The 26,850-nt window shown below is 43.0% G+C and overlaps 1 protein-coding gene across 1 annotated transcript in view; it reads left to right on the top strand.

The window, feature by feature from the left end:
- Positions 1-26,850, top strand: part of TENM2 (teneurin transmembrane protein 2) — a gene marked incomplete at its 5' end in the record, with an annotated part of 375,214 nt that overhangs the window by 170,142 nt on the left and 178,222 nt on the right. Inside the window, 2 exons of the mRNA XM_049648903.1 lie at positions 1,789-1,994; positions 24,344-24,559. Coding sequence (XP_049504860.1) covers positions 1,789-1,994; positions 24,344-24,559 — 422 coding nt within the window. The remainder of the gene's footprint in view (positions 1-1,788; positions 1,995-24,343; positions 24,560-26,850) is intronic.

Raw genomic sequence — 26,850 nt, 5'->3', positions numbered from 1 at the left:
CCAACTATTCAGATGTGAGAACTAAGACATAGAGAATTGATACACTTAGCAAGTATCAAAGGTAGGATTTGAACCAGGGCAGTCTCCGCCCAGAATCTCTGTTCTTCCATACCATGCATTATTCCTCCCCCTACAGAGAAGTATTCCATGTCCATTATCCACATAAACATGTTTGAAGAATAAACCATCTAGTTCCATCTAAAGGTTTGACCCAATCGGGACTTACTATCTATTTCTTTCCTTAGCGATATTATGTGACGAGAGCTTCCAAACTTCCCTCAGAAACCTGTTCCCTAGTTTTGTTTTTCTAGAGGTCAAGAATTTCTTCTTACAATCTCAACCATTGTTTCTCCTGCTTTATTTTAAGCCCTTGCTGACTTTTTATTTGATCCCCTATTGAGCTAAATAAAAATGAAACATTCCCTCTCTTGTTTAAAAAGAAAAAATAAAAAGGAAAAAAAATAACGTCATACCCTCAAGTCATTCTGTGTTTTTCTTTTATAATTTAGATATGGAAAACCATCAGAAATCCAAAAATTTCACCTCTCCATTTTACAGATAGAGAAAGTAGCATCAAGGTCATTTATGAGTCTTGTCTTAATGCAGGGGCCAGAATAGTGACAGACCAGGTCTGCTAAGTCAGACAGCTTCACTAACACTTTGTGCCAGCCTTCAGCTGCTTGTGGTTCCCACAACCTCTCCTGACCATTCAAATCTTTTACACTGGACTGTTGCCAAATATAGATAAATATTTTCTCAAGAACCCATCCATTCCAGAATGCAGAAGGGAACTTGATTCCCATCCTTTGCCCATTGGGCAGAAGAGGTTTTCCAATCCACAAGGCCATCAAAGTGATGGGTTGAAAAGTGAAAAGTCCCCCAGAACTTCTTTCAGAAGTCCCATTTGAACAAATCACAAATGACCATGATAAAACTAGGTTCCATCTAGGTTGTGTTCCCATTTAAGGGATCAGGGAAATGAGACTCCAAGAGATTAACTGCTTTCCTTGTGTGACTACTAGCAACTCCCAGATTTCCCTGAATTCTGTGCTTGCAAATAAAACCACCCTCAGAAGTTGAGAAGGTACTGGCGAGTTCATTGCTATTAAATCCTCTTTAAAAATAGGTATTTCTGGAACTCCTTTCACTAAAGTTTTGAAGGAAGCTCAATGTGGGCAACCAATATTTTCTGTATTAGTGATTTCAAATGCAACAGAGATGCTATGATGATGCCATGACAGAGGTGTGATTTCCACAGTGTGCTTAGATCCCTCCTGCTAACTCAAGGAAGGAGTCACCCCCAATATTAGATCAGTCTGACATCAAGTCCTTATTTTCTACAGTTATTTACTTTGGACTAATTTTTGTTCACAGTTGCTTCTTTCTATTTTAATTTATGAAAATGTCAGAGTATATTGGACTTGTCTATGGCTGGAAAGAATAATTAAAGGCTACAAGAATTAGATTTGGTGCCAAATTAATATCACTCTCTTCTCCCCTGCTGATAATTTTACACCCCAGTCATATTTGAGGTTATTGGAAGCTTTACCTGTGCTTCCCAGACTCCAGCTCTTACTATATTTGGTCAGTTAATAGTAACCGAAGAAGTTTAGAAAGCGTGGTGCCAGTATTTCACATGCCCTGGGTTATGAGTTTATACTTAAAGACAAACTTGCCATGAGTTTAATAGTAATTTTTTTGAAACTCCTGGCATGCAATTAAACAGAAATGTAGAACCAACAAATGTGTACAGATATCACTGACTTGATGTCAATTCCTGCTTTCCAGTGTCCTGGTCATTGAAAAACAGCAGCATAGACAGTGGTGAAGCAGAAGTTGGTCGACGGGTGACCCAAGAAGTCCCACCAGGCGTGTTTTGGAGATCACAGATTCACATCAGTCAACCCCAGTTCTTAAAGTTCAATATCTCCCTTGGGAAGGATGCTCTCTTCGGTGTTTACATAAGAAGAGGACTTCCACCATCCCATGCCCAGGTATGAACATACTTGATATAATTATGAGTTTTAAAAAATTACTACTCCTCACCCACTAGGATGACTATTGTTGGAAGTTGGACAATAACAAGTGTTGGCAGGGTGTGGAGAAATTGGAACATTGGTATGTTGCTGGTAGGAGTGTAAAATGGTGCAGCTCCTGTGGAAAACAGTTTGACAGTTCTTCAAAAAGTTAAACACAGAGTCACCATCTGACCCAGTAATTCCACTTCTAGGCATATACACAGAGAATTGAAAAGGTTATTTCTCATAAAAACATACCCATGAACATTCAAAGCAGCATAATTCATAATAGTCAAAAAGTGGAAACAACCCAAATGCCCATGAACTGGATGAATGGATAAACAAAATGTGATATATGCATACCGTGAAATACTATGCAACTATATCAAGGAATGAAGTGTTGTTATACACTACAACATTGATGAGTCTGAAAAGTATGGTGTTAGGTGACAGAATCCAGATACAAAAGCCCATATATTGTATGATTCCATTTATACTGTCAAGAATAGGCAAATCCATAGAGATGCAAAGGGGATTAGTGATTGCCAGGGGTGAGAGAGGAGGGAATTGTTACTGACTGCTGGTAGGTATGATAGGTTTCTTTTAGGGATGTTGTAAATGCTCAGGAATTAGAGAGTGGTGATAGTTGTACAACATTGTGAATACACTCAAAAACTACTAGAATGTAGGAGCATCTGGGTGGCCCAGTCAGTTAAGTGTCCAACTTTGGCTCAGGTCATAATCTCACAGTTTGTGAGTTTGAGCTCAGTGTCAGGCTCTGTGCTAAAGCTGGGAGCCCTGATCCTGCTTCAGATTATGTGTCTCCCCCTCTCTCTCTATGCCCCTCCCCAAATTGCTCTCTGACTCTCTCTCAAAAACTAAATAAAAAATAATTTTAAAATTAAAAAAAACCACTACTAGAATGTAAAATGGCATAGTTTATGTTGTTTGTATGGTGTGTCCAAAAAAAATAAATAAATAAAATAAAAAGATAACATTCCTACCTGAAGAAGTCAGCTTTGCTAGCCCTGGGGGTGAATCCTCAGGCACTTTTCAGGTATTCTAGTTATTGTATTAGTTTGTTAAAATATCACTAGGAGACATCCCAGTGAATTTAAAAAGAGTTGTGTAACACTGACCAAAATTCAGCCATTTCTCTATGATTTCTGTTCTTCTGTTCTACCCTCTACTGAGTTCCTTGGGACATCCTTAGCACTTTGAAAGTCAGATTATCCCATGTTGGGAATGAAGAGACTGGATTAGAGTATGAATTTCATTGTCTCTTCTCTCACCCCTCCTTTAATTTGTCCTGGCAGAGATTTTATTATATACCCACCATTGGGGATAAATTAACACCCACCTAGCTTGGTTTTCTTTTCCAATAAGAATTGCATATCCTGAGAAAAACCACGTAGGGCTTTCCCGCCTCATTTGCTTTCAAATCCAGCAAGTACATAAAGAAGTACATTAGGAAAATACCCCAGTGGAAGGAAAACTTCCTTAACTACCCATTATATGCAGTCAAAGATGACTTTAAAATGTGTTGGAAAGGTATTCATCTAGAAAATTGAATTGAAAGAATTGCGAGCTCTAAACCCATTGGCAGATGCAAAGGCATCAGACCACCATTTCCTTGGCTTTGGCTCCTGGCAGACATCGCTAATCACTAATCGAGGGCTGCACTTTGTCCTCAGTGATCTCAATGCACAGATACCTCCCACAGAACCCTCAAGGCAGCTGCTACCAACTGACCAGTGTTGGCTCTCATGATGAAACTTATTTGCAGCCCCATCTTTACAACCTGAAAGTATCACAGAGCCTTAGAGGAGAGCTTTGGGGGCTTTTTGTTTTCTGTTTTGTTTTAGCATACACAGTCCATGCTATAGGGACCAATATGTAAAGTAGTAATCAATAAATCCTCCATCCATCCACCCATCCAGAAAAATATTTATTGGTTGAGGCACTGATTATTCAGGGATGAGTTAACACAGCCCCTGACCAAGCAGAACTCCCGATACAAAAATTGTATCTGCTCTTCAAAGAGATTCTCATCAAGAGAAAGAGAGGAAGTGGGCTGACAGGAATCCCTGTGGCATTTCTGTAACTTCTGGCAGGCAGCAGGGTGATGCTCTGGGAAGTTAAGTAAATTGTGAGGTGGTCTCCTTGACCTTCAGGCTCCACTGATTCTACTACAGCACCACTTGCAGTGGTGGTGAAATCTGCTTATTGGCCTTATTCGAGTAAATATGAACATGCCTCTGGGCACAGCTGAGAATAACTTTCCTCTCAGCCAGTTGGATGCAAGGTGCTTTGCTGGAGAAAAACGCTTCTTCCCGACACTGTTCCAAAGCACTGTTATCCCCCTTCCCTTGCATGCTCTGAACAACTAGTATCATGGAAAAGCAAATGATCATGGCAAGTCAAGTAGGTAACTCTGTAACTGAGTGATAGTGGACAGCAGGCAGAAACATACTCTACCCAGTTTCCCTGCTGTTCTGACATTCAGGACTCAAACCCTCAATGACAATGTCTTTTCTTCTTTTGTGGCTACACCACACTGTCCATCTCCTGCCAGGCTAGTGATTGTTCTAGCGGTCGTCCTCTCAAAATAGCTCCACTCCAGGGACAGCCTCATCACAGTTCAAGGGAAGGGAAATGAATAGGCATGGGCTGATGTACGCTGAGGGTTTCAGTCCAGCTGCCAATTTGGGAGTTTAGCGTGTGTTACAGGGTCAAGTAAGCGAGACACAGTGCAGATACTTAGAAATTCACAAGACAGGTACAATATAGGGACACTTCTTAAAAAAAAGAAAAAGAGGAAAAAAAAAACAACTCCCTACACATTCTCACATTCAGTCACTGTCATTACATGCATTCATGTCCATTTGATGAGGTACATTTCCTTGAGGAGACGGTACTTAGCTCCTTGCAGGGATAGGTGACTAACTCACATCTCAAACCATGATAGAATTTCTCATTTCTATTGGCATATCCTATCAAGGAACATAAGTTCTATGGGGATTGGCAGTGTAGCCAAGGTGACTCATTTGAGCTGGAAAGAGAGAAAGAGAAAGATATGGGGAGGCGGTGGGGGGGAGGGGGATGACTATGAAATTCTATTGGCTGTGTTGCATGAAATAGCTATGCTTAAATTTTATTGAGTATCATGCTTTGACCAAGAGTCTACAAGGTTTAGTATCCTTGTCCAAGGATATTAAATACAGAAGAGAATCCTTTTTTACCTGCTTAAATTTTTTAAGAATCAGAGTGTGTCCCAGTTGACTTTTTGAAAGTGGCTTTTTACAGTGGTACAGAGGCAACATGGCATAGGGGAGAAAGTCCTGGAATTGGAGAACTCAGAATGGAAGCCCTGCTACATATTAACCAGGAGACCTAAGCCTTGTCCCCTAACCTGTTTTATCCTCCATTTCTTTGTCTACCTACCTTACCTGGCTCACAACGTTGTTGTAATTATACCACCACCACAAAGGTAGAATGGCAAAACACGCTGTAAACTAAAGCACAATTTAAAAAAAATACCAGATACGAGTGTTTCATGGTACTAAGAAACTCTGTGTGGCCCTAGCAAACACTGTATATAGATGAGTTATTATGCAAATACAGCTTTTTAAAATTAATTTTCTAGTGTCTTTCTCTTCTTATGGAAGAACAAACTGTGTTTTTGTTGCAGAAAAAAATTTCTAAACACACAAACAAAAAGGAGCAGAAACACCCATCATTTGAAGCAGTCCCCTTTCGATAAATGTTTACATATGTTTTTGCTACAATAAAATCTCTAAGTTGTAGAGTGGGGGCAACCTAAGAATCTAAATGACTTAAAATAGTAGAAGGCATTTTTTGTTTACCAGGGATGATTTCACCCTCCCCTCCACCCAGATTCATTCAGCAATGTCTGGGGGATATTTGTGGTTGTCACACTGGGCCAAAGCTGCTACTAACAGCTAGTGGGTCAAGCCTAGGGATGCTGTCACACACGCACAGGACAACCCCCAAACAAAGAATTATCCCTCCCAGGATGACAGTAGTGCTGAAGTTGGAAACCCCACTTTACACGTTCACATGGATGAAGGAAGACTTGGTGCCAGGTGAGCCTCATTCAGGGACACAGACCCGTGGAACTTCCCCTATCCAGGCTTTACTAGTTCCCTGTAGTGAAGGAAGGTAGAGCATCGTGGACTGCTTGGATATTCCCCTTGTCTTATGGACCAAAGCGAGTCCTATCCTAACTTCAGTGGAGCAGGAAGTGCAATCTGGTGTTGACCCTGAGAAGTGGAGCACTAGATAAATCAACGAAAAGCCCTAGTGACTTGCAATAAAATGTTGGGATACCTGTCCTTGTGGCTAGTGTTTGTGTACACCCTTAATTCTTTCCCTGAAAGTAAACCCTTACAGAATTAATATGGATTGCTAAATTGTCCTTCTGTAAGTTTACACCAGTTACTCTCCATATATTCTAACCTACCAGCAGCAGTGTGCCCATTTTATTTACCTGAACCGTTACATGAGCTGAATGCTACCGTTGTTTAATCTTTGTCCATTTGAAAGGTAGCTATTATATTGTCTTTGAAATGCAATATTTTGACACTCTCCATTGCATTTTTAAAGACCAAGACAAAAACAAAACAAAACAAAGTCGATATAAGCCATTCTCAACCGACCAATTTGAATTCTTACGGGGAAGGTAAGTGAGGAAGCCTAGTGCATCTTTCCAGGTATTTGAAACCCTACAAACTGTCAGATTTGCTCAACCCAGTTCTAGAAAGGATACCGATCAGACTTAAAGAAATAATAATAATCTGACCTGGCTACAGTGCTGAACATCAAAGGAAATTTTAAGGCTGTTACTGCAAGTCAGGGTCTTTGGTGGTTAAGGCAGTGAGCAAGTTTGCTTGACAGTTTATCACTGATTGCTACTGATATGTCAAGCCAAGTAAAATCCTTTGTGAGAACAAGTCAATAATCGGCAAATGAGGTACATGATTAACCTGAGACAACAAGATGCACTTACCGCTTGGGAGCCCTGCTGAGACTCACCTTCTTCACAGTCCTGTTTAGCAAATATTAAAAATGTCTGTTTCATCACTCAGACTGATGGAGCCATGAGCCCAGTGACTTCCAGATGGAACTTGGAAGCAGAGGGTGGGCTTGCAGCTCCAGCAGATTTCTTAGAGGGAGATACTAAGGATTGTATGGCACTGAGATAGAAGTAGACATTGTCAACCCCTGGTGCTTTTTACTGAGAGGTGTCTGTAGGATAAGAAGTAAACTAGCCACAAGGCACAATAAACAATAAAGAAGAAGTATCTAGGAGACCACCAATTGCCCCATGATCATAGGAAATACATGCAAATTTGGGAGATGGAGCATGCATAGACCACGATAAAATGAGCTAAGCAAACATTCCTATGTGTCTTCATCAGCAGAGTTCCCCTATATGACATTTTGTAAAGCAAATTTATAGATGGTGATTAGTGATGTTAGCTTCTGCCCTCTCAGGTTTATCCCTTTCCAATTTAGAGCCTTTTAAAAAACATGGTGTTTTTTTTTAATTTATTTTGAGATAGAGCAGGAGCAGGGGAGGGGCAAAGAGAATGAGAGAGAATCCTGATCACACTCCACAGTGTCAGCACAGAGCCCAATGTGGGGCTCCATCCCATGAACCATGAGACCATGACCTGAGCCAAAATCAGGAGTCGAATGCTTAACCAACTGAGCCACCCAGGTGCACCTGATTCAGAGCCTTTTTTAAAAGTGAACTCTCACTTTCTGTGTCCCCTTCTCTCTCACCCTTGTGTGTAAACGGCACATAGTTGGTTTTTTTTAATGTTTACTTTTTGATATTTGAGAGAGATAGAACGCTAGCAGGGAGGTACAGAGAGAGAGGGAGACAAAGGATCTGAAGCAGGCTCTGTGCTGACGGCAGAGAACCCACTGTGGGGCTTGAAATCACTAACCCACTAACCGTGAGATCATGACCTGAGCAGAGTCGGATGCTCAACCGTCTGAGCCATGCAGGTGCCCCTACAGCAGGCTGTTTCAATTACAGATGGGACTGGCTAGGTCCCCGGGACATGGGGACACTGAGTGCTCTGAACACACTGCTTCTTTCACCCTGCTGCCATCTCTGCGCCCTCTCAGTGCCCACTAACCAGTCAGATGGGATCTTCCTGGATTTTACCCCTTCCTGTGGAGCTGTGAGCTTCATGCAGAGGGAATATCAGGGTTTGACTGTCAGTTTGCAAAGCACATCACATAGTGATTTAACTTCATTTTGGATGGAGGCGTATTTTTACAGGTGTGTTTTTCAGACTCTTCCTTTCCCAAAAAATCTGAGATATGGAGAAAGGTTTTGTGAAACCAAGAGAGACTTGGTTTCTTCTGTATTGGATTAAAAGTGCTTTTGAAAATGTCTTTCTCAGGAGATCTCTTGTGATTGTCTGGTGTATCCTAACAGGAACCAAAACTGCCACTTAAATGAGTGGGTACCCCCCTGGGTAGCTACCAAGAAGAGCTAAGGAGAAATCTCCAGGGATGCCTGAGTTCTATATGAGAGCTGGTGTTGAGAGGGCTGCATGGGAGGAGGCTGTGGATGTTTTTCAAGAAGGGTAATGCTTGAGAACGTGGAACTTGGGGAGAAAGAAACTGGGAAGACAGAGATGAATAAGAGGGGGCAGGACTACATCACATATTCAGACTGCATAGACTCTCAGAGGGGCTATAATTCAGGAGTTTGCAAATTTTCTAAGCAAGGACCTTTATCTTCTAGTGCGATCAGATATAGAACCCCATGAATAAAATGGATAAAAGTTTGGATGGTTTTATTAGCATAAATATAGTGTATAGTTCAAATCCATATTTGCTATGTTAATCTCAGTATATGTATGTTTATTATATGCATAATAGAAAAACTCTTTCTATATAGCCACATAGATAGAGATACAGGGAGAGAGAATAAACTCCTGAGGGTGTTCATCTCTAGGAGTAGGTGAGGAGAACAGGACTGAGAATTAGGTTCAAAAAGCCCTTGCTTTTATCCATAATAAAATATTAACAGTAAAGCAAACTCCCTCCCCATCTCCAGCACACACACACAAAGATTGGAAATAAATATGACAAAAGTTAATATTTATTCCTTTGGTTCAAGTATGAGTATTTGTTACCATATTTTTTATACTTTTCTTAATTGTTGTTATGTCTTTCTCTTTAAGAAAAGTGCATCCATGACAAGCGTGAGTCTATTTTGAGTAAAACAAGCATTAGGAGGCTATAGATGGTGACTTTAATCTTATGTCACTCTCAAGATTCAATTCATTCACATACTTTGTTTTGTTTGCACTGTTTTGAGAAAAATCACAATGAATATATATACAACAGTATTTTCTTTAATCACTTCCCTTACAGCCCCTGAATACTCTTCAGTTAAATTGATCCACAAGCTTGAAAGAGGCACAATAGGAAATCATAGTTTCAAGGCTAAATCGCTTAAGATATCTAACAACTACTCATATCCCTTGCCTTAAATACAGAAAGAGAGAGGTTGGACCCTAAACTTAAAATAAGCTTTGAAACTCTCTTCACTAAATATGTCTCTATTTCTACCTCTGTCTCTATCTCTGTCTCACCTTTATGGGACATGTTACATGTTCATTGGAAATTGCTCCTCTGGTTTCAGCTTCTAGCACAAACTTGCATTTCTTCTCTGTCGGGCATTTGGTAGAACAGGAACCACCAGTACAGCTGTTCATACAACTTTATCTGAGCAAACACACAGCACGCCAGTGTGCTTTCAAAGAAAGCCACGTGTAGATAAATAAGCTTCCTAATAGATGAGAGCTGGAAAAGTTCAAGTCTATGGTCAGAGATAGTAAGGAAAGCTTTATTCCAACATCTTCACAAAAAATTAATGGCTTTTAAAATGTTTGTTGAAGCCTCTTTCAGGTTAAGGATGTTTCATAGGAAAGCAAAAGTTGTTACAAGACAAAAATATTAATTCATCGCCTGATCACTTACAAAAACGTTCTCCACTCAGAGCTCCGTCTCCATTTAACACTAGTTAAGGTAATAATAGAAAGCATTTGCTGGGGGCTCACTGTGCCGGGGACTGTTCCCCATGAATTATTTTCTCCTCCCAACAACACAGTGAGGTAGGCAGTATTAGGAGCCTACCATCACTTTACACGTGAAACAACTGAGGAAGAGTTCAGAGCTGCAGCGCTGGTACATACAGGGTACAGCCGTCAGACCTTTCTTTTTTCTCCCCTCTGGTGGGAGCAGCCTGCACAGAGCACAACGCAAGCCCCGACAGAATAAAACTACAACTCATGCCCCGAACGGGGATCTCACTAGGTCCGTGAGAGTGGTGCCAGAGATCTGCTCTAACTTGCTGGGGAAGACTTGGTAAACGTGGATCTGGCTGAGGTAACATAGCTAAATAGGCGGCAGCGAGAAGTAACAAGGTGACAGAATCGGCACTTCAAGAAGACGATTATAATAACATAAAGAGAGGTCCTAGGACATTTGACAAAGACGTCCAGTATGTTTACCGAAAGATCCCTTTTGATTGTGTTACACTAGTCAAGCCAAAGTGATGCTGTATTGTTCTCGAGTACTCCATCGATTCGGAGATGCACATAATGGTCATCTTTGACATCTCTGAAACCAGGATGTGTTTTGCAATCAATGAGGCTGAGAGACAATGAAATGTTTGCCATCACATTTTTTATGTGCATTCTAACAATTAGAGCATAGTTGCTAATATCACCTGAATTACCCTAAGTCTGAGAGAAAAAGAAGGTGTTCGTAATTAGAGTTTCATTCTTCAAGATAAAGGCCTAATCATTTTCCCATTTGTTAAGGACATTCATTTTAAGTGGCCTTTCATTAATTCCAAATATCCTCCAATAATACACCCTGTTGCATGTGTCAAGTCAGTGTGGAGATTTAAATATAATTTTTTTAATATATAAATACACAAAAATAAAGCTTAAATAAATACTCTGTGGTGTGCCTAATGCTGCTGTTCCCAACACAGAAAGACATGGGCAGAAAAGTATGGACCAGTCCAGACTGCCTGGTCATGAATTTCAAACTCTAGTACTTCAAAGCTGTGTTACCTTGGACACATCACTCAGCCTCTCTGTGCCTCCATTACCTCAGCTGTAAAATGGAGATAATAGTATTATACATTCGTAGCATCATTGTGAGATTTAAGTGAGGCAATCGTTATAAGGCACTTAGAACTGTGTCCGCATACCGAAATGATATGTTACTATTATCGTGTTTTTCCAAAGCCTCTATAACACAAGCCCCCAAACAAACAAAACAAATTTCAATGTTTTAAAAAGATAACCTTTATTTGTGTTTTTCTCATTATAAAATCAATATATGATGATGCTAGGAAAAATAGAAAACATTAACATTTTTTGGTATATTTTCCAGACAGTTTTCTGTTCACATATAGCAAACATTTTTACAAATACAGGATTACACCACACATAGTTTTTTCCTTGATTCTTTGCATAAAGAAAGGTAGGGAACATCTTCCTAAATCTAAATATTCTTCCATAAACTCATTTTAAATGCTTCAAAAGTAGTCCATTCTAAAGATTAATTTTTTTTAATCAATCTCCCTCTTTCAACATTATAATCCTACCACAGTAAACATCTTTGCAGGTTTATGTTCATGTATTTTTTTAATAATTTCCTTAAGATGAATTCTTAAGAGTGGAATTGCTGGCACAAAGGATTTACAATATGTCAAACTTTTATAACAATAATAATAGCCAGGAGAATAGCTGACATTGATTGCTTACCATGAGCCTGGCCCGACTCCTAATGGCCTTCAGAGGTAGGTGCTTTTACTATCGTTGGCTTAGGGATCCGAGAGTGGAGATTCAGAGAGCTGAAGTAACTTGCCCAAGGTCACGCTGCTGCCTGATGAAAGATTGAGACCATGCCCTGAGAGAAGCTGGCCAGTGCCTGTGATTCTGTTCCTCTTTAGTGCTTGGGAAGCCATTTTGTGACTGGACATGTTCCCAGTTCACTCCCTCTCTTCAGAGATATATTTGATTTATTTTCACAACCAGCCCCCAGAAGATCCTCCTATTGATCTTGGGAGGGCGAGGAGCCAAATGTGACATTTTTGATAAGCCATAGGCTAAAGACAATTAGATAAGAATGTGCAGTAAATAGGAACTCAACATCAGCAAGGCACTGAGAGCTAAAACCTCCATTTTCCTGGCCTCATGGTAGAGGCTTTGTGCATCTTGGAATAGCCTTGATATGTTCATCAGTTTCATTGAACATGACCTCTACACTGTGGCTCACTTGGTCTTCAGAGAAATACCTTCCACCCTTCTCCAGGGTTGGATCAAAAGGCAGCATGATGAGAGAGCATGAGCTTGTGGGAAGAAAGTGTGAAATCAATTCATCTATGCATTCAACAAATGTTCACCAAAGGTCTGTGATCTGTGTTGGGAATACAGAGATGAAAGGTATTTGCCCGACATTAAGGAGATGGAGACCTAATGAGTTAAGCAACAATGGCAGCATCATGTAGGGAGGGCCATGAGGTACAGACGGGGCAGAAAACAAGAACTGAGAATTGGCCTGCTCTGGGTTGGAATCTTATTTATAAATTTTTTTTTTCCACGTTTTTATTATTTTATTTTTGGGACAGAGAGAGACAGAGCATGAACGGGGGAGGGGCAGAGAGAGAGGGAGACACAGAATCGGAAACAGGCTCCAGGCTCCGAGCCATCAGCCCAGAGCCTGACGCGGGGCTCGAACTCACGGACCGCGAGATCGTGACCTGGCTGAAGTCGGACGCTTAACCGACTGCGCCACCCAGGTGCCCCTGGAATCTTATCTCTGCTATGTAGTAGCTGAATGTTTATGGCCAACTGTCTCTGGATTCAGTTTCATCATCTGTGAAATGAGGACTATGCTTCATCAGGTGGTTGTGAGAATAAATGAGATAATGCCTAGCAAATAGTAAGCACCCTGCAGAGATCAATCAATCAATCAATCTGACTGGTCTACAACTCTTACAGCTCACTCACAGGTAACTTAGCAACCAGCAGTCTCTACAGGAAGAATGGTGAGGCCTCTGGCAGAAACCAGCACGGGCACACACAGTGAGTTGTAGTTCTCCTCAAGCTACTAATCCAGATTGCAAAGATCTGGTTCTTCCACATCAGTCGAGTGATTTCTGTCCCCTCTCAATCATTTTGTAAACATGTGAGGTGGCAGGGGATTGGGATCCCTCCCCTGGGGCCCAATGCACACTGCCTCCAGCCATGTCCAGCCTAAGCACAGCTCTCTGTGGGATGGGAGAGGTGGATAGCATGACTCCTGCTAACACTACTCTCTTGTATGTTTCCTGAAGCTGCTGCCATATATCATTTACAGAGTTTGTTCTTGCCCTTTGTATAATAAACTAATCAAATGTTAGCTGTGATTTTTATTAAAGAGTTGGGTAAAGGAGGTTCAAGATCATAAAAATAGTCCACCACTTGTAACCTATGTGGGATTTTAGGACAGCTTCCTGGAGGAAATGTTCCACAAGCTGAGTCTCAGAAGGCAAGTTAAGCAGATAAAGAGGAAAGATCTTTTCAAGCAGAGGGCAGTGAAGATACCTCTTGTTATGGGCACTGTGTTGAAGCTTCACATGACAATTGTCCTCATTTTAGAAGCTGTGCTGTTCTTGAGCCATCACTCACCAACGATGGCATAGCTTTTCTTCTCAGTGCTGGCTCTTACAAGACCAGGAGCCACAGAGGAAGATGGCCCCTTTGGAGGTTTAGAGGCTGTGACCCCGTGTTGAGTTGTTGCACATTTACAGCCATGTACACAGCCCCAGCTAGGAGCACATGTTAAATCAAAGGAAAAAGTGTCCACACATCACAAAGCTCTGAGTCACCCTTGTGAGTAGGAACACACACTCTTATGTACTGAGGGAAGGTCTTGAGAATAGGAGATTAGGACTTAGAATTTTTAACTGTTCCTCCCTATTCTCAAAAATTTCATATGAAAGGGCTAACAATCTTCCAGGGAGATCCTGCCTTCAGATAGAGCCACTGTTTTTGCCAAAGGCACGTGATAATATTGGATTCCACCCACATTAACTGAGTACCTGCTCTATGCCATGTGTCAGGTGCTGCAGCAATGGACAAGGCAGAGCTGGCCCTGCCCTTGTGTGGCTAGTGGGCACTAGCATTAAGACCCCTCCAAGAATTCACAGGAAGGGTCACCCAGCAGGGAGTGCATTATCCCTGCCTTGCCCAGGCTTCATTGTTTAAGGTTTACCCCTGTTTCCCTTGGGAATCCCACTCTGAAACAGCTACAGGAGAAGGCTGGCTGAGATGCTCACCATAGTGGTTGTGAGAGTGCTAACTCACCCTTTAGTAGTGGTAACGAATCTATTTTTATTCATTTTTCATCCCCCCATACCACCACCCCCCATTCAGAGACATTCAAAACATACTCCTTTGAAACTTGAAAACCACAATTTTAGGCTTGATATATGGTGCGGGGGGTGGGGGGGGAACTCGGGGAGAATTGACAGAACCCATAATCTGCTTATCTTCAGCCAGCAAACCAGCAAAGCCACTGCCAAGCCCAAAGGGCCCTCCTAGGAACCAGGCACGATGAACACACCAGGAAAGAAGCTCGCTTCTTATTACAAAGAAGGCTCTGGTCTCATCTTTCATAACCATTTGTCAGAGCACTCAGTCTCTGCAAATCTCCCACTGGCCTCCCATCACTGCTAAAAGGAAAATCTGAAGTTGTTCCGGAATGTCAGCCCTATGAGGTTGCCCATTAGGTCTGCAGTGCTCACAGCAATGCTTGTCCATAGTAGGGGCTCAGTAGTCTGATGGCATGTCACTGACCACCCTTCTACAGGCTGGCTAACCAGCCATCTCCTCCTTACTCCCTCCACCCCACCACCCTGGCCCTCCTGCTCTCCCCCTGTCACGCCAAACTCACTGTCTCGAGCATTTGCATTGGTTATTCCCTCTCTCTGGAATGTCCCTCCCCAAGGTAATAACTTGGCTCCTTCCTTACTTTTGTCAGGTCTCTGCCCAAACACCATGCCCTCAGCCCTTTCCTAACAAGGGAGTCTAAAACTGGATCCTCCTTTACACTTTATCACATACTCTGCTATCTTTGTCTCACATCAACTTAATTTAGGTATAGTTTACAAGCCACCCAATGCACACATTTAAAACAATTTTTTAATGTTTTGTTTATTTTTGAGACAGAGAGAGACAGAGCATGAGCAGGGGAGGGGCAGAGAGAGAGCGAGACACAGAATCCAAAGCAGGCTCCAGGCTCTGAGCTGTCAGCAGAGCCCAACGCGGGGCTCAAACTCACAAACCGCAAGACCATGACCTGAGCCAAAGTTGGACACTTAACCGATTGAACCACCCAGGCGCCCCTCAATGCACACATTCTAAGTGCACACACTTTAAGTTTGATTCTTAAAACGTAAAAACTGTATGTGTTTGTGTCAGCACCATTACACTCATGATGTAGAATATTGCCACTGCTCGAAAGCCTCCTGTGCCGCATGCCTACCTCATCCCAACCCACTACTGATCTGCTTTCTAGAGATGAGGTTTGTCTTCTCTCGAGTTTCATAAACGGGGAACCCTGTGTCCTTTTGTGTCTGGCCTCTTTTACTCAGCATCATGTCTGTAAGATTCACCATGTTGTTGTGGTATCGGTGGCTCATTCCTTTTATTGTTGAGTAGATTTCCAATTATATGGATAAACTATAATTTGTCCATTCACTTGTTGATTAGCATTTGGGAAGTCTTTGATTTGCTTTCTTTCTTTTATTCAAAGCTCATCACCCCCTGGCATTCTATTTACCCATAGCAGTGCCTACCCTTGGAGGGCAGGAGTCTTGTCCACATGACTTGTTGCTGGACCCCCAGTACCCAGAGCAGGGCTAGGCTCATAGTCAGTGCTCAGCATTGGTTGAAAGCACCAATATTTTTGCATTCATTTCCCTTTGTAACATAAAGCCTGGGCAAGGCACGCTTGTGAGCTGTGCTTCCAATCTTTCTCTTCTCTGAACCCCAGTCTAGGGAACTTTAGGCGTTCCAGGTAAAGCCAGATGTTCAGAGGGCTCCCTGCCCAGCCACATCCAGGCTAAGTATGTCTGCACCCCATGAGCCTGACTGTGATTCCTGAGTCCCGGTGGTTTAATCCTTTTGTATCACTCGAGCCTCACTCTCCTGCCCTCTGACTTCCAGGACTGGTGCTCTCTCTCTTTGCTGGTTTCTGTAAGAAATTTGGTCACATCTTCCCTTAGTTTTCTTTTTCCTTTGGATTTGGGAGTGTGAGGAGGGAGTGTCAGGAAGGAGCTGTGTTGTGGCCTAGGGGGTCCCCCACATCTTGCTGTTCTACCCTTCCTTCCCTGTACCTCTCTGTAGCTCCCTCTCTTTCCAGTAACCAAGCAGATTCTGCCTTCATCCTTTCAGGAAGGTCCTACCCACACCCATGTTCCCTGGTTTCTTACTTTCTACACTAAGCGGTTTGTTAAAAGGCTGTTTTCCCCCAATGATATTAGTACAATTGTTTCATCTCGTTACACATGGGCTGGTACCCCCTAAACCATAGGCACCCCAATTTGTCTTAACATAGCTGCTCGTGAGAGGGAAGAGATACTCTGAGCCAAAGAAATGAGATTCAGAAAATGAAATGCATTGTTGGTGCCAAATATATTTCTGTTTATACTGCTACTTCTCCTGCTAGAAGCTCTGTGGGCTTCTTTGGGAGTCTCATTATGTCACCACATACCTTCCTGCCCTTGACCCATTGCAGACTTTCTCCTTCCCAGGAACAAGAGAATATAACACTTTGACCTCCCTCTAGCCGAGCGAGCCTGGCCAACACCAGGTACTGGCTGCCTGTCTGCTTCATGGAGCAGCCTGTAATGCAGTGGGTTAAGGGAATGCCCTCTGAGCAGTCTGCCTGGGTGTAGACATAAACTCCACCACTTACCAACTCTTGAGCTAGTTAAGTAACCTCCCTGTGCCTCAGTTTCCTCATGTGCAAGGTGAGGAATAATGATTCGTATTCAGTAGGGCTACTGTAAGCATCAAATAAGGTAGTACATTTGAATCACTTAGAACAGTGCCTGGCCTCATTAAATGTTCCCTTGTGGTGTCATCTGAACAGTTAGCAAATAAAAATACAAGAAAACTGCAGAATGTTGACTAAAATTTCCTAAAACCTTTCCTGCAGACATTGCATCTTCTCAGTGGTCCTATCACCAAAACTCCACTGCGTTGGTATAGACTTCACTCCCACACCGTTTCCTTTGAGACTAAATGTTTGTCATTGAATCACACAAGACCTTTACCGAGTAACAACCATGTGCCAGGCACTGCTCTAGGCACTGGGGATGCTCTGGTGAGTCAAACAGACAAGTCTCCCACTCTTCAGAGGCTTGTATCCAAGAAGACTATAAATTAAAAGATAATGAGTTGTGGTTTTTCAAAGAGAGATGCGTCTTTGCTGAGGATAGAAAGAAGTAGTGGTAGAGGCATTTGGGATGGGGGTTGGGGGCGCCCGAGCTGAAGTTGCCGTGCTGAGGCAGAGGGCTGACAAGCAGGCAGGTGTGAGATCAGGAGGAAGAGTAGGCCAGGCAGAGGGAACAGCTCCTGCCAAGCGCCCTGAGTCTGGGATGAGTTTGGCATGTTCCAGACACAGAGAACAGTATGGCTGGACTACAGGGACAAAGAAGTTGGGAGGTAGGGAAAGGGAGGTTATAGACCAGGGATGGCCAACACCCAGCAAAGCCATCCCCACCTTTTCTGACACCCTTTATCTACCTTTATCATCTACTCCAGTGGGGCATCCCCTGTCCTCAACCTGCTTGCAAGTCTGGCCCTAGCACTGCTGGGCTCTGCCTTCCAGTCCCTTCTCTGATCAGCAGCATCTTTAGCAGAATTACACAGCAGGCCCACGACCAGATATGCTGGAGGCCAAGTTCTTGGAAAACTTGAAGTGACCTCCCGTAGTTGTTAAGACCCATGCAAATCCAAGTTCAGGTCTGTGCTTGGCCACCAGCTACTGTCAGTGGCACTGGGTGTGTTACTTTACTCCTGTCACAGCCATTACTCTCTCCTGAGAAGTGGGGATACAAATAAGGTTTCTGGGAGGATGAGATGAGATAACATATGTCAGCACTTGCCATCATGCCTGGCACATAGCGAGTGCCCAGATGATAGATCTTATTTTTGATGGTTACTTTTCCCACTGCTGCAGGAAGACATGTGATAGAAGAATCAGGGATTCCACCCACGTAGGTGCGCCCTCCCGTACTCTGTGCTTGGATCCTCTCTATCTTTAGTCTGCTTGATCCTTACCTGTGGAGTATTGCACAGAGCATTGTTATGGTCAGCAAATCCAGGTGCTGTGTCCCTGCAGAATCTAGGGGTTCTTTCTCATAGAGGGTGGACGAGCGGCCCCAGCAGTGCATACATCTGGGCCTAGCGGCATCTGGTTCAGTGACTTGGACACTGGAAGTGGGAAGTGCAATGGCATCCTAACCAAGACGGGCAGGGCCACGTAAAGGGAAGCCAGCCCCCACTGGAGCAGGGCCCTGCTGCTGTCATCCTTCCACACTCCCCTCAGCACTCAGCCTCTTTGAAGGAGAGAAAAGAACTTGTGCTGAGCTTGAATGAGGAATCAGCCGGGCACACTTTGCCACAGACCTGGCTGGAGGCAGGAGATGAACAGGCCCTTGTGAGTGACCCACTGCTACCACTCGTCCCTGGATGCAACCAGAGACCCTGTGGTAATGTGGCTTCAAGCAGCCCTCACTCACACACGCTGCTTCCCTGCCATCCTACCAACTGCTGAGCATGCCCTGCCATCTGAGGTAGAATCAACATCAGACGTTGAGAGGCCAGGGACGCTGCCAGCACGGAGCAAGGGAGGCCGTCCGTGGGAAATGTCAACATTTATTGCTTTTCCCGTCCACATCGACCCTCAGCAAGCAGACATTCCAAATGGCAATGAAGTTATTTTCCCCCTACTCAGGGTCCTGGACCCAGTAATAACATCTTCCTGAAGGGCAATGAGTCTGTCTTTAACCTTGCCCTCCTTGGCAGGTGTGTATCTGTGTGGCTTCCAGAAGCATCTCTTGGCGGCACTCCCTGCCTATGGATGCTCTCCCTTCTGGGAGAGTGACAGGCCCTGCTCGATGGTCCTGCCTCCTTTTCTCTCTCCTGCAGCTCCTCCTGCAAACTCACTAAGTTATCTTAATTACCATTCCTCCTTGGTCTCTGCCAAGAAGTAGGGGAGATTTATAATTGGATCAGTCAAATATTTGCTGTGGTTTATTTTTTTGCCTTTCCAGCGCTCGTAAAAGTTGCATTTTCATGCCACTTTTGGTATGACTGATGACTCAAAGGCATAGCCCTCACGTTGAATGCCGACATAGGTTATTTTTCAAAGGCCAAGGAAAAATAGAGAACTTGGGGGTGGTGGGGGTGTTTATTTGGGCTGTTGTGCTATCACCCTCTGGGTGGCTTTATTGCCAAGTCGAGAGAGACAAGCTGCCTTGGGAGACAGGCTTCCTCCCACAGCCAGCCCATGCACACGTACACCCCCTACCGAGATTTGGTCATGTGCCTCCTAATCTCTTCCAGGGCTTCTGCAAATCTATTAGATAGAATGTGCTATAAAGCAACCTCTTAGTCAACCAAGCACAGCATGATCTCCTGAGCATCCCTATATCCAGGACTGATCGTGATGAGGTCTTGGAACAGAGGAGACAGATGTCCCTGGTACCAAGCCTAAGTTATCAATCCTCAGTGCTGGGTCATGAAAAAGAAACTCTGGCCAGGGCCTGTGCCTTTGGAAAATGGCCTCCTTCTAGTGTCAGCCAGGCTGCCAAGCAAGCTGGCCAGCCTGCAGTCTAGGAATCCGAGAGAGCAGAGGCTCTCCTAGACTAGATGGCCTCCCTGCAAACCAGCTTCTCACTGAGCTCCTGCATTCCCCACCCTAGAAGGCAGTCTCTGCATTTGGTTGCATTGATCCACTTTGTGCTACCAGCCTTCAACCTTCCCAAAGTTACAGGAACGATAAATGGTGCTCTGTGATGCTGCTTAGTGCCTGTTCACCTGTGAGTAGGGTAACTATGTATTCCAGACTGGAGCACTTTCTATAGTGAAAGGAGGAACAAGAAGTGTCAATTAGGACACTCCTGGGCAAAGTGGAGTAAACAGACACCCCACACAAAATAGGTTGGGGCTTGACTCCATGGCAAATATGCGGGAACCCACCATGACCTTGGGGAGTAACAGGGAACAAAGAGAAGCATGACATCAAGATAGGTTCTGCTGAAGTAACAATGAAGCCTCAACAACTCATTGGCTTGGTGTAATAAGTGTTTATTGCTTGCTCATGTCGTGACTTCAGCCTTCCTCCAAGGGCTCATGCTCAGATCCAGGCCATTCCTGGCATGTGGCTCCACCATCCTGGGCTGTAAAGGTGCTCTGGCACCCTCCAGAGGCAGATAGGGGTGAAGAGAGAGCAAGTAGGAAGTTGCACAGGATGTTTTATGGCAGGGTCTGGAAGTGGAACTCATCCCACAGCTTATATACCATTGACTGGAAAACCACCATGTGCTCCCCACCAGGCAGCAAGAAGGCTGAAAAAGAGTGAGAGCCCCAATGTAGACAATGATCAGCAATCACTACCACAGTGGGCACTAAGAAACAGTGTCAAAGTGGGAAGGGAAGACAAGAGAAGGAACAAGGGAAGTCCTGAGAAGGAAAGCAGGCATTGTACAACACCCCGCTGACATTTGGGAACGGGATGTCATCATGGCCTCCTACAGTCAACTCTCAAATCTTGATCTATGGGAATGTGCAACCACCACAACATCCCATTGCATGCATGTCCTGCATGGCCAGGTGGTCCACAACTCAGCCGTGCTGTCTGTAACTCTATCCTGTCCTCTTTCTTTCAATACAGTGCATTAGGGAGTGCAAGTGATTATTATTAGAGACAAAACCTTGAATACATTCCAATTTTGTTGCTTTTCAGTGGGATTCATTTACAAATTTAGTATTTTATTAATTTGATATTTAATATTTACTGATCAGACTCTGCTTGAGATCAGTGAGATGGAGCAGTGAACTATGATAATGATAACTGAAGCCTTGGGGCATGTGTACCATGCACAAAGTACTGTTCTAAGCGCTTGACATGAATTGGTTCACTTAATCCTTACAACGATGTTCTGATATAGACACAATTATAGTCCCCATTTTAAAGATAAGGAGACTGAGGCACAGAGAATTTAAATAGCTTGTGTGAGTGTCATGGCAAGTAAGTGGCAGTGCTAGGATTCTAACCCTAGGTAGTCTAGCTCAGAAGTCCTCTTAACCTCTCCAGCAGACAGGCAAACCCCTCCCCCTCCCACCTTCCTGGGGTTTACATTCTCCTGAGTAGACTGACAATAAACATAAAAATAAGCTGTATGATTGTAGAGTGTGAGGAGTGCTTTGAAAAAAGCAAAGTACAATAGAGGGTACAGGATTGAAGCACATCAGGCATTGTATTGTATCACATCCACATGTCCCACTGCCCTGTTTGACAGCCCCTGGCTTGCAGATTCTTCCTTAAATGAAAACTGCCCTCCATGCTTCTTTGGAGTGACTCAGAGGAGCCAGCCAAATAGATGCCTTCTCTCTCCTCTGACACATACCTTTTCCCAGAGTAATCTGATTGGTTGGACAGCTAGAACTGCTTCTGGTCCTAACCCATTTCAGTGCTCTTGGCCGGCCAGCCAGCCAGTTCAGCAAGAGATGACTAATGTCCAAATTAATCGTGAGCAATGGCCCCCACACAAGTAATCACCTTCCCCAAACTTTTCCTCATGGGGGTGATATCATGGGCCCCAAATGAAGTATATTCTTCTCACCTCAGCACCAAGGAAGTTACACTCATTACTCTGGCTGACAGCAATTTGTAGACATGGGTCTGGGTAGTTGGACATTTACGAGGTTGCTAAGGAACAAATGCTTTGGTTACAGAGGTCTCCGAAAGAAGCATTGGTTTGTTGTATCACCTCAAATCATTTATTTTATCCCATAAAGACAGGTGTGACCAATGGGATACAGGGTAGAGAAAAGCTAAATACAAATACTTGTTTTCTCCGAGATGGGGAGATTTTCACTTCCTAAGCAATGACCATCTCCAGCCCCCAGATGGAAAAACTGGAACCAGGTACTTCTCTGATCATTCTAATTTGCCATTAAGTTTCTCATAGTCATGAGGTACTTAGTAAAATTGTTACTCCTTCAAGATGCTGCCCTAAGCATTATGTCATGTCATCCTTAAAACATGCCCAAAAGTTGAGTATCATTATTCCCTAATGTGCAAACCAGGAAGAGTCTAAAAGCAGATTGATCAACTTTAAACAATAGCAAAAGGCAGTCAGAATTCAAACCCAGGTTTGTCCGATGGTAAAGTCTTTGTGCTTAGAATTACAGACTCTTTTGTTTTCAATGATAATGTTTCAGTTGGGAAAAACTGGCAATCCTAATGATGGGGAAGTCACATTAATAGATTCCTGAAGTTTAATTCTATGAGCTTCATGAAAGAGGTTATAGTAAATGTCTGTAACCTATAAAATCCTTTTTATGGAGGGGAAGGGGTGAGAGAAAGCTTAATCCCACAGTGGTGGTTTTTATCTGCTAGGGACCTACACTTTTGAATGTTCTCTGGAAGTCACAGAGCAACTGACTTTTCTGTGCTGTGATTTTGAAGAGTTCACAAGATTAGACCATTTCTACAGGGGTCTTATCGATTTTCTTGTCAAGTAAGAGACATTAGTGTCCTCTCTTCCTTTTCCTTCATCCTCTCTGTCCAGCCCATGGTCGAACAGTGTCCCTTCTTTCTTAAAAACTTTCCTCCAAAGTTGTCTCTTCTTCTCACTGACCATCCTAATCAAGACCCTTGTCACGTCATATTTGGATTTCTGCAATAATTTCCCAACTGACCTGGTTCTTTTCATCCTCCCCTCTAGAACATTTCGTATCCTGCCTGCAAATGAATTCCTCAAAACATTCCTTCCATTGCATCAGTCACTGCTCACGTATCATCAGTGGCTCCAACTTGCCCACCAGAGTATTTCACCATTCTCTAGGACAGGGCTTTCTTGGGTTACATTTGCTCCCCATTCCCCTCATCTTGGTAGCCTTCACTGACTACTTTATCTCTCATTGATCCCTTCTAGTTATGAGCCCAGTTTCCACTGAAACAGTATAATATTTAATTGCTGGTTTATCTGAGAGATCTAAGTCTAAATTTTTACTTGGTCACTTAGTGGCTGTGTGATTTTGACAAGTTGTTTGATTTCTCTGAGCCTCAGTTTTCTTATCTGTAAAATAGGATACAAATAGTACTTATCTTTAGGATTTTTGCAAGAATTGAATGAAATGATGACAGTGATGATGATGATGATGATGATGATAGCTGGCTAGCTAACATGTATTTTGTGTTTGCTCTCCTCCAGGCACTGTTCTAAATATTAGCTTATTCTTCACAACAACCTATAACATAGGTACTATTATTTTCAATTTTGTAAATAGGGAAACTGAGACACAGATGGGTGAAGCTAATGCCTGATTCTGGCTACACAGATAGTCTGGCTACACAACCATCATTCTTTTTTTTTTTTAATTAAAATATATTTTCCATACAATGTTACATTAGTTTCAGGTATACAATATAGTGAACACAACCCTCATTCTTAACTAATCTTCTATTCCACCTTCCCTTGGTAAATGATCAGTAAGTTGTACCCGGTAACATAGGTCTATGCTTCCTTATCTGAAATTCTTGGGGAGCCAAATGATTTTTGGAATCCAGAATTTGGAGAATTATAAAAAAGTTATACTTGGCACATACTAGATATTATATAACCTAGTAGTGATTAGACCAATTCTCTCTCTCTCTCTCTCTCTCACACACACACACACACACACACACACAAAGAATGATCCAAGTTTGGGCTTTAAAGCTTTTTGGATTTCAAACTGCAGAAAAGGGATTGTAGCCTTATAGAAATAAAATTATTAGCAATGATTATAAGCATAATAAATGGTGGCTTATTATTACAACTTCTGTGACTCTTCTTTTACTGGATGAGCTCATAGTAAAATGTGCTCAAACATTCCTCAGTTAACTAATGGGCTGGGAGGGGAAGGTACTAGTCATGAGACCAGATCTTTAACCTCTTTCACACATGGCACTCTCTCTTCTTACCCTAGTATGACTTCATGGAACGTCTGGATGGGAAGGAGAAGTGGAGTGTGGTTGAGTCACCCAGGGAACGCCGGAGCATACAGACCCTCGTTCAAAATGAAGCCGTGTTTGTACAGTACCTGGATGTGGGCCTGTGGCACTTGGCCTTCTACAATGATGGCAAAGACAAAGAGATGGTTTCCTTCAACACTGTTGTCTTAGGTAGGTGTGGGGTCTCTGAGGTGATATGCCACAAGGGGAAGAACGGAAATGTTCTGGGTTTCTCTGTAGAAGGCACATCTTCCAATGTAGTTTCTACTGTATGAGAAACCAAACCAGAATCCCTTAGTTAGACCTCATAGTATCTTTCACCTAAAACTAGCCCTGATTAAAATGGGAAGACTGACTACAGGATCCAGTTGTGGTAAATAGCTTGAATCAGACAGATTGGCTCAAGTCCTGGCCACACAACCTACACAAATTGTTAGACTTTTGCAAGCTTTAGCTTCCTCATGGTAAGATAGAACTAGGACCCATGCCATAGGGCTCTTGTGAGAATCAAATAACACAAAGTCTATAAATCTCTAAACATGCACTGGAGCCAAGAAATACAGACCATTCACGTCAGCTCAGAATTTCTCTTAAAAATCCAGGAAAGCCCAAAATAAAAAGTTTTAAAAAGCCATAAAAATAAATCAAGAAAAGGATATAGACATAAGGAAAAAAATCGTATCTTCGTTCCCATGTAGGTAAATCTCATAATTAAGCACTTGTCACTTTTGGCATGTTTTAGCCCTGTTTTTTGTTTTTTTTTTTTTATTAGCTTTCACAGGAGAAGCTATGGTTGTATTCAAAATTTCCTCTTATATGTGCTTATAAACCCCTGAAAGGGCCATTAGTTTGAGAAGATTTTACAAAGTTTTCCAAAGCAAACCTGAAGGATTTTAACAATTAAATAAGACACAGATATTTTCATTATATCTATTTTGTCATCAGGTTTTTATCCTGATGAAGATAATGGATCCTGGGTAGAACATTTGTGAATTGGGGCAGTGTTAGACGCATTTCACAGAGGAATACACTGAGGCTCAGAAAACTGAGTCTTCCAGGTCCCAGGATGTAGACATGGTAGAAATGGCATGGCCTTCTGGGCCTTTCTGCATGTTGTCTCCAACGTGTTTAGCTGGGCGTGCTGAGGTTCACTGGAGAAGCCTCGATAAGGTAGTGTCATGAGGAAAGACCTGGTAATGGAGGATTAAATCCCAGCTTCTCATTCCTACCTCCTAACTGGGAAAGTCACTTACCTCCCAGAGCCTCAGTTTCATTTGTGAAAATGTAATAACTGTGTCGTTGAAGGGAAGGATGATGTGACTTTACATATGGACCGTGTCTACAATGGAGCTAGTAGTCACTGAATGAGAGCTGATGGTTTTCTAGGAGCCCATCTTGTACAGCTGTTTTTTTCTAGTGACTGCATTTTCAGAACTTCTCTATTGGCCACACGGATTTCTCTGAGGGGTCCCTTGATTCTTGAAAGATCTATGTAAGCCAACCTAGAATGCAGGTGGCAGTTTGCTATCCATAGCCACAACTTCCAAATTGTATAAAATCAGGATTTGGTATTGACCATAGCATCACAGCTAAACCTTATTCCCTCTGCTAAGGAAAAATTGGTCCTATCAGGACTAGCCAAATGGTCTAAAGCAGGGGTTGACACACTGTAGCCCATGGACTGAGTCTGGCCCACTGCCTGCTTTTATAAATAAAGTTTTTCTGGAGCACAGCCATGTTCATCTGTTGACATATTGTCTCTGGCAGCTAAAACAACAGAGTTGAGTAGTTACAACAGAGACAGTTTGGCCAACAAAACCTAAATATTTACTTTCTGTCCCTTTGCAGAAAATGTTTGCCAACCCCTGCTCTAAACTAATGTTATAAACTTTGTATCATGGAAGCCACTGGAAAACGTCTTCCTCAGTGACAGAAAATTTCTAGCATCAGATTACATACCAATGGGGGATAGAGAGAAGCAAAAAGTTTGATAAAAACCAGCTCACAAGAGGAAAAAAGTAGTTTGAGTTGTTGAGATTAAAAGAAATCTCGGGGCACCCGGGTGGCTCAGTCGGTTGAGCGTCCACCTTCGGCTTGGGTCATGATCTCATGGTTTGTGAGTTCAAGCCCTGTGTAGGGCTCTGTGTTGACAGCTCAGAGCCTGGAGCCTGCTTCAGATTCTGTGTCTCCCTGTCTCTCTGCACCCCCACGCCCACTGCTAGTTTTGTGTGTCTCTCAAAAAATAAATAAACATTAATTTTTTTAAGCAATCTTAAGTTTAAGAACATAATGAGAGGGATGCCTGGGTGGCTCAGTTGGTTGAACATCCGACTTTGGCTCAGGTTCATGATCTCATGGTTCGTGAGTTTGAACCCCGCATCAGGCTCTGAGCTGACAGTGTGGAGCCTGCTTGCGATTCTCTCTCACTCTCTGTCTCTCTCTGCCTCTCCCCACTCACTCTCTCGCAGAAGAAAAAAGAGAG

Source organism: Panthera uncia, assembly GCF_023721935.1.
Source record: "Panthera uncia isolate 11264 chromosome A1 unlocalized genomic scaffold, Puncia_PCG_1.0 HiC_scaffold_17, whole genome shotgun sequence".
NCBI classification, from domain to species: Eukaryota; Metazoa; Chordata; class Mammalia; order Carnivora; family Felidae; genus Panthera; species Panthera uncia.
Note: the sequence above shows the minus strand (reverse complement) of the source record. Positions and strands in the feature narration are given on the sequence as shown.